General features: G+C 37.6%; 1 protein-coding gene across 2 annotated transcripts; it reads left to right on the forward strand.

Moving 5' to 3' along the window:
* Positions 1–5018: 5018 nt before the first annotated feature.
* On the forward strand, positions 5019–7997 carry LOC147858366 (uncharacterized). 2 transcript variants are annotated; one of them, XM_087328042.1, is made up of 6 exons: positions 5019–5180; positions 5401–5460; positions 5820–6053; positions 6250–6329; positions 6403–6518; positions 6928–7352. In XM_087328042.1, the coding sequence occupies exons 1-6, from the start codon at positions 5108–5110 to the stop codon at positions 6953–6955; spliced, it is 591 nt and encodes a 196-aa protein (XP_087184168.1). In that variant the 5' UTR covers positions 5019–5107; the 3' UTR covers positions 6956–7352. The 2 variants fall into 2 exon arrangements, with proteins under 2 accessions (XP_087184168.1, XP_087184167.1); XM_087328041.1 differs by lacking the exon at positions 6928–7352 and adding an exon at positions 7497–7997 and having other exon boundaries at positions 5022–5180.
* Positions 7998–8624: the final 627 nt, after the last annotated feature.

The raw sequence follows: 8624 nt of genomic DNA on the forward strand, positions 1-8624 counted from the left end.
TTTAGGCCCATACACCTTCGAGGATTTTTGGAGGGGATTAGTGACGTTCTATTCGCCTGAGTTGTGGACTCCATAGACGTCAAGGAATCTATGAACATGAGTAGTTAAAGAGCAAACCCATGAAGTTCTCTACACACACCATAAAAGGGGTTGAGGTGAAAGGGGAAAGGAAAAATGTATTGTTGGATTTCTACATACAAGGGGGAAAAAATTTCTTGAATGTGTAACTTGGGGTTCATGGAAATTGACCAACCCACTCACTAATTCATATCATGATCCGTTTGGATTCGGTAAGATCTATTAGAGCTTGTAGCAACATCGAGATACTCAAAGATTAGTTGTTCATTGTTTTGCTCATCCTATCTTGAAACGTTGCCAATGTCGTTCTTGCATTGTCATTGTCTTTCGTCAACAAGCCCAACCTCCCATGCATCCATAGTGTTCCACCAATTCATGTCTCAATCAAGTAATTGTGATACGCCACAAAGTGGATTAGGAAATACAATTAATCCATAGTTCCACCTCTTTGAATTGTTGACAATGCATCTTCTAATCACGAAGACCATCATTGCTTTGTATCATTATCAAAGTCGTCATATACCATTATTGACACCCAAACTTGGCCTCGATTCCACAATCAAGAAAAATACAATTTCTATAGTTACAATCGTAGTGCTTGTTTGCACTTGAGCTCCTCGTCTACATTCAAGTTCTTTGGTTTACTTCAAAATACATTGATGATACAACCAGTGATTAATATAACTTCTTTGTGGAACTCATGGTTTATATTGTTATGTTGAAGTATTGACACTATCTACTCCGGGAGGGTCTCATTTGGTAGATTCCTATAGAAATTTTGAAACTCATGACAAATATATTCCCCTCCATTGTCTAATCATAAAGGTTTCCATTTCACTCATTTCTTTGTCTCCATTGTTGCAAACCATACCTTGAAACCTGTGAAGACGTCATTCCTATTCTTCAATGGTTATAACTTATACCCACACTTTCCTACGGGCATCATTGGTGAAGGTAACAGAGTAGTGATATTAGCCCACATGCATTGCGATGCACCGTAGTCATTGTGGTTCAATGTAGATTCCACACACATGTGGGCATTCTTAGATTGCTTTATGTATACACAATACTCACAAATTTATTAGATAGAAAATGATCATGCATGCAAATACTCAAAACTAAACAACATTTTCATTTGATTTTAGACTTGTGGTTAAACAACCATTCGATGTCATGATAATAAATTAGGTTGGCATGTTCAGAAGTGCTCCATTGGGGACAAATAGAACAAATTTGGTACCTTTGACAACTACAAGGTTTCTCTAAACAATTTTGAATGTTTCTCCACAAAACACTGCCATGTATCCAATCTCTTTCAATCAAACCATTAATGTTAATCTTCTTGTTAGTTCATGGATATGGTGGACTTCATCCTTGTTTCTCTAAAGAATTTTGAATGTTTCTCCACAAAACACTGCCATGTATCCAATCTCTTTCAATCAACCCATTAATGTTAATCTTCTTGTTAGTTCAGGGATATGGTGGACTTCATCCTTGTTTCTCTAAAGAATTTTGAATGTTTCTCCACAAAACACTGCCATGTATCCAATCTCTTTCAATCAACCCATTAATGTTAATCTTCTTGTTAGTTCAGGGATATGGTGGACTTCATCCTTGTTTCTCTAAAGAATTTTGAACGTTTCTCTACAAAACACTGCATGTATCCAATCTCTTTCAATCAACCCATTAATGTTAATCTTCTTGTTAGTTCAGGGATATGGTGGACTTCATCCTTCATGAGCTACTTCCCATATGCCAACGATGACAGATCTAACTTTGACCACCACACATCGGTGAGAGCCACTCAATTTGTGAATTGTTCTCTATGTGGAGTCATGTTGAATTGCGTGCTCAAGTCCAACAGCTACATAAGCAATATATCGAAATGAATGAAGTCATAATGCATGCATCTAATGAAGGTTGTTGTACGCTAAACTCCACACTCTCTTACAACTTTTCTTTTCTTTTTTACAAAAAAACTCTCTTACAACTTTAACTTATCTTATACATTGTGTGTGAACACACACACCTCTCTCTCATTACACTTCTTTGTCGAGTATACATCTCTCCTTATTTTCCATTTGAATCTTAGTTATGACAAATTGCAATGATACTTTTATCATATAACTTGATTCTAATGTACTTTATAAATCTACATTGACTTGTGTAATATAAAAAAATGGCAAACCATAAAAGCAATTATTAATGAATTTAGATTGTTCACATGTGAATATTATAATATATATATATATATGGACCATGTTCCATTGTTTCTTAACGGACATGAAATTGTTTGTTTCTTCATTTCTTAAGGGTAGCCAAGCTATGATGACTTGCCAATAAGCCTTTAGAATAATATCACACATCTCTCACGAGTCATCCCTCTTGTCAATGTATATTTTTCATACAAGGGTGGCCTTATGCATATACATATGGCCCTAGAGACTACATTCGATGTCTAAAGACCAAATGTAATAATGAGCAGTAGAGGTGGGGGCCTTTAGAATGAGTGTGTAAAAAGGGTCATGCATGGTCACATGGCCTCCATTAATAGGCATAACTGCCGCCGCCGCATAAGAGGTTTTATTTCACATTCACATTGTGTGGTTCTTCATGCTTCAACGATGCAACTCCTTTGATGACCACAACAACTACACCAGGATTCTAACATACAAGACAATATGTTTTAAATATGATAATTGTGTGAATACATAAATAGAAGTTCCATATAAGGAATCTTTCATTCATCTCCATGTTGATGATATTGTATGAGCAACAATCAATCCTTGTGCTTTTGGTAATAATTGGTTCTCAAAAGCCTCCTTCCACATGCTTGACACACATAGTAAATACTCTCTTTGTCATTCATGCATTTGACATAGTTGAATACTACAAACATAGTGATAACCTAATTTTGTAGGTATGTCGACTTCCCCTCCTAAAATCATACTTTATGTATGCATCCCTAAACATATAAATGAGATGGATCAAGCGCAAAGTTATTGGTACCCTATAAGCAATGATTAATCCTTGTTGCCCATATGTAATTCTCAAATAAGAGATTGTCACTTGCGATAGATGTAGCATCATACAACACCTTGCACACCACCTTCCTCACTTTATGCATGTCACCATCTTCAATGCAAGTTTCATAATATAAAACAACTCATGCTTTAATATACCCTTCAAATCTATGAATTGGAGAAATCCCATGCCTCCTATTACTATTCAACCCATCTCTTCCATTGCATAACATAAGATGCTTGAATCCCACTTAGGTCACGTGATAGGGGTTTAAAATGTCATATGTGTTCAACAATGAACAACTAAAACTCCAAATGAATAAAGTTCCCATTTATATTTATGGATACAAAAAATTAGGTGCCATCTCCCATTGCATTTATCCCAAATTCCAATGTGAGATGTGGTATTGAGTTTAACTGAAGAGAGAGAAAACATGGAGTGATAGACATTCAATGCGCATAACAATAATTAATTGAATTTTGTGTAAGAAAAATAATCAACTTCGTTTGTTTGCTTTGAAGCAATAAGCTATTGGGTATCATATTTAGTGGGCACGCCACTACTAGAACGTAGATACAACATGAAAAAACTAACAAATCTTGAATCTTCAGTTTGTTCAACTTAAACACTTCAACGAGAGATGGTAAAGGCAAAGTATGTTGACATGATGACAAGCAAACTACAACATTGCAAAGAATGATAAGAGGAAGAACTAAAAAGAGATGGGTGACAATTTTTACAAGTGACCCACAAAGTCAGACAAAAACGAAATATTACATTGGTGGGTGTGTGTGGGAGGGGCTCTTAGTTGTGAGCGTGTGCGATCTAAACTAGAGGCGCAAATTAAAGCAAAATAGAAAATATGTATACGGTGAGGAATATTTAGAGATGCAAATGGAGACATATACATATATTTTTGATAAGAAAGGACGTAAGTCAATTCACTTAGTTTAAAAATAAAACTACCTTTTATTTTTACATCAAACTATGTTGCTATTTTTACTAGAGAGCACAACTATATTTTGTCATCCTAAAGCTGTGTGTGTGTGCATATATAAATAGTATAGGGTTTTCACCCAACAGATAAGATATAGGAAGTACTGACACTAAGGAATGGGGGGAGCATTCTTGGAGCATATTCTAGCAGGAGGCTTGGGGATCGAAGGAGCCAATTCGGAGCATATTCTGCTCAGTTCTATCGGGAGGAGCAACGGAATCAAGAAGTAAATTAGGATCAATCAAAGAAGAAAAAAGAGGAACGAAGAATGAATAGACAGATAAAAAACAAACAAACAAACAAAAACCGCACGCATGCACGTACATATTAGCATTCTCCGTGGAGACCAAACACCCGTGGAGTCGCATAGACACAAAGAGAGAGAGAGTGCGTGCGCGAATGTGCATATGTATACATATATAATTATATTACTGTCCTATCCCCTGATACGAGAAGACCGAGTGTTGGTTAGCCGCGTAGATATACTTAGCCATATTGTGGATGCATGCGTGTGAGCGAATGCAACAACTTGAATAGTCTCCATACCCAGACATACGTACAAATACAAATACAAATACAAATACAAATACAAATACAAATACATACATGCTTATAAATACAAATACAGACATACATAGAAATACAGATACATACACACACACACACACATACTGTCATACATACAATTTTACAAATACATACTTTCATTCTTCCCCCTTTTAAAGTTCTTCTTCTTGCCTTTTTTCTTCATCCTCTCTGTTTTGTTCTGTTCTTTCCTGCTCTCTGCTCTGTTCTGTCTTACATACATATAAATACAGATACAGACATACATAGAAAATACATACATACAAATACATACATACTTTCATTCTTCCCCCTTTTAAAGTTCTTCTTCTTGCCTTTTTCCTTCATCCTCTCTGTTCTGTTTTGTTCTGTTCTTTCCTGCTCTGTTCTGTTCTGTTCTTTCCTGTCTGGTCTGCATCTTGCAAGTCGAATTCTAATCTAACCATGAGCACCTCCACCGTCAGCAACTCCGCTGCTGCGCCCCTTTCTCTGATCCCTACCAGAAGCTCATCATCAGGTAAGAATCCTCCTCTCTTTCCTTTCTCTCTGCACGATGTCATATACCTTCCATACCTGAAGAATTATGCTGCCAAAATAGACCCCCTCTGCCTCTGTCTCTGTCTCTCTTCTCATCTACATATCAGCAGTTTTGTACATCTCAAATGATCCCATATTTCCCCTCTAGTCTTTCATCAAATATTGAAATTGATCTGATGTCACGTGTTTTGTTTCCACAGAGGAAGCCTCTACCGGGCCGCCCACCAGGTCGCAGAGAAGCACCATGTCATCTGGTAAAGGTGAGTAAGCCACATCGTTTATGAATCCATGTATGCATGTAAGATAGACAATCTCCCTCCCCCTAAGAAGCAACCAGTCTGATGTGAAAAATCAATTCAGAAAATATGCAGATTCAACACATATCTGCTGCAAATGGAAAGGACAAATGATGATCCCATGCATTGTTGCACCAATGTGGTGTGTACACACCCATTTCACTCCACATTGTTGCATTTTAAAATAAGTGATGCATTCTCTCAACGTTTGCCACATACTCACATGTCACTCCACATCCTGTATAATTTCATTATTTGATCCACTCCTTGAACATTTGGCACATTGATGGATAAATTGCTACCTGTTTTAACAAATTTTCCAGGGAGGAGGCGACGAGCTGCTGCTGAGCAGAGAAGAGCAGAGCAGCAACATTGGAGCCAGATGATGCATGAGAGTGAAGAAGACATTTATGTCGCTCCACCGCCAGCCATGAGCAGGCGGCAAATGAGGAGGAGGGCGGCTGATCGCCGCGCCTCCCACATGGGTTTTGACGATGATGGCCTCCTACTCCTCGATGACGATGAAGAGCTTGAGCTTGAGCTTGATGTCGCCCTTGGTAATTTGATGACCTAGGGGGGGAGGTTGTTGGCTCAGCAGCTTCTCCTACCCTTTTTTTATTGTCATGCTCTTCATATATCATTAGGCTCCTTATTTTTCAGTTAGGAGGTAATGTGAATCATTAGGTTGCGAGACATGTGCATGTTTTTTGGTAGTCTTGACCAAACAGCTAATTATGGTTTCTATGGTGACAGCAATCTCGCTTTCGCTCTCAGGAACTATGAATAGTGGTGTGAACCTCTCAAGGGCATCTGATATAGACATGTCTTATGAGGTAAGATTAGAAAATTCTCATCATCCTTCAGTTATTATGGGCTGGTCACTAAATGTAACAACACACATTTCAGAACCTGGTGATGCTCGAGGATGTGAAATGTACTGCCCCTCCTTCATTAGTAAGCTCTCTTACTGGTCACATCTTCAAGAAGGGTAGCAATCCTGCATCTACGGAGGCTGTGGAAGAGTAAGTGATCTGACTTGTTCGATGTTTTCTATAAGTCAATTTTTTTTCCTAGTTAATCAAGTACCTATTTTTATATTCTGCTTAATGGGCGAGCTTTGTATGTGTTGCCGCAATGTTTATTTAGGCTTTTTTTTTTCCTTCTGGTGAAACCATGCACAATTTAAGCCTATTGGGACATTTACCCTTTTGTTTTTTTTAATATTGATAGAAATTTGTCGATCCCACAATAAGTCTATCTCAACTACTTGAATTAAATTCCCAATTATGTATGTCACAATGTTTTGATTTCTTTTCAATGATTGTGATGATTAGTGCCTCTTAGTTACTCTAATTAAAACTATAATAAATTGTTCTATTCTCCAATTGATCATTCCATGCCATTTGTCCATCTCTGTTGAACTTCATGCAGGCAGGATCTGTTAAACTGCCCATCGTAGGACTCGCATGATACTGACTGACTGACTGACACAGAGACACAAATGGAAGAGACAAGTAGTCCTTATATTGTGGAGTCATTAGAGCAGAGATGATACAATGGAGATGTACTCCCATGTGCTCCTAATTGAGCAAACGCGAATACAATGATGGATGGAAGTACAACTCCTTGTTCTCTCAACTGAGGCTATTTTCATACATAGGCATACTAACCCTCACACTTGTCTACTGCATTAACATTGTGACCACCTATCCCATTCATTAGATTTGGCAATACATTTGTCAACGGCATTCACTTTGTGACCACCTATCTCATTCATGTAAATAACTAGAGAATATAGTTTGATACAGCAGAATAGATTAAGGTGTGAATCTGTGGTGTATGAGAGAGCATTTAAATATGCTTAATGTAAGTAACCTAGAAACGTTGGAACATGTGACAAGGTGTAACTATCCTTACTTTAAAGCTTAGGTATCTCATAAGATAATATATATAATGTAGATGTGCTTTCTTTTCTAACATGAACAAGAGATGTCTTGCAGGCTGTGCACCATCTGCCAGAATGAATTTAAAGATGGGGATGTCTGCATGCACCTTCCCTGTCTCCATACTCTCCATGATGCTTGTGGTTCTGAGTGGTTCCTGAAGCACTCAAAACTCTGCCCCGTATGTAAAATTGATGTCACGCAGGAAGACGAGGTGGGCCATTCTTAAACAAAAGTTAAAATACACACAAAATTGTAAGGTGCTGTAGTTGGCCACCTCCATTCCTCCTCCTTGAAATGGTGGTTACTGCACCAATATTGTACAGCTTGCTATCTGTAAATATATTGTCACTCTTGCTAACGAACGATTGATCCACCATCGTGGATTCTCCAATGTATTTTTTGGTTTGGACCCCCACCCACACATTGCATCATTATCGTTAATGATCTCTACAAGATGCATTGTAATAAATTCCAGATAGATTTCTTACTCTAAAGCCCTCTTGCCATTGTGTAAGTCAAAAGTGAATTAATGAATATCACCAAGGCTGTGTATAATTCTGGTGTATATGATTCAAAGTATGTTAGCAAACATGTATGTGTGAACTTTAAAGGGTGCCATTTATGGTCTGAATTTGCAAGCATTTAGCAATAATTGAATAAACATAACTAGCTCTACTAGGGTGATGTTATTATTTGTGCAATCATGTTCGAGAGGAAAATCTTTATTCTAAATTTAGTGGTCATAAAAAACATGAGGTTTGCATGAATGTGAATATGCTGAAGCTCTTAAAGCAGCACCAGTCTCTACACGACGAGTTATCCTAGAGAATATGATATTATGCAAAAGTAGTTAATTTACAGCTAGGAAGTTTCATCATTCCTATCACTTGCTAAGGTCACTCCCCTGTTTGGTGGGTTCAAATCCTTTGAGATGGGGTCTCAAATTTGTGGCAGTTGGCAAACCTTTAAAATTTAAAACTACATGCAAACAAAACCAATCAGCACAAAGATGCAAATGGAAGGCTAAGTGTTTAATTGTAATGGAGATGCGTCCCTGATTCTCTTAAGTTGCAACAATGGCAAATATTGATGCAACAGTGGCTTAAGTGTGATAGTCTTTAGATTTAATAAATAAAGTTATCATCCGTTAACCATAGTGACAGGCTTATTTGGTGGTTGCTC

This window comes from Azolla caroliniana, unplaced genomic scaffold, assembly GCF_043228905.1.
Source record: "Azolla caroliniana isolate FFs.n. ecotype wild unplaced genomic scaffold, voAzoCaro1.0.p SCAF_11, whole genome shotgun sequence".
Classification (NCBI taxonomy): domain Eukaryota; kingdom Viridiplantae; phylum Streptophyta; class Polypodiopsida; order Salviniales; family Salviniaceae; genus Azolla; species Azolla caroliniana.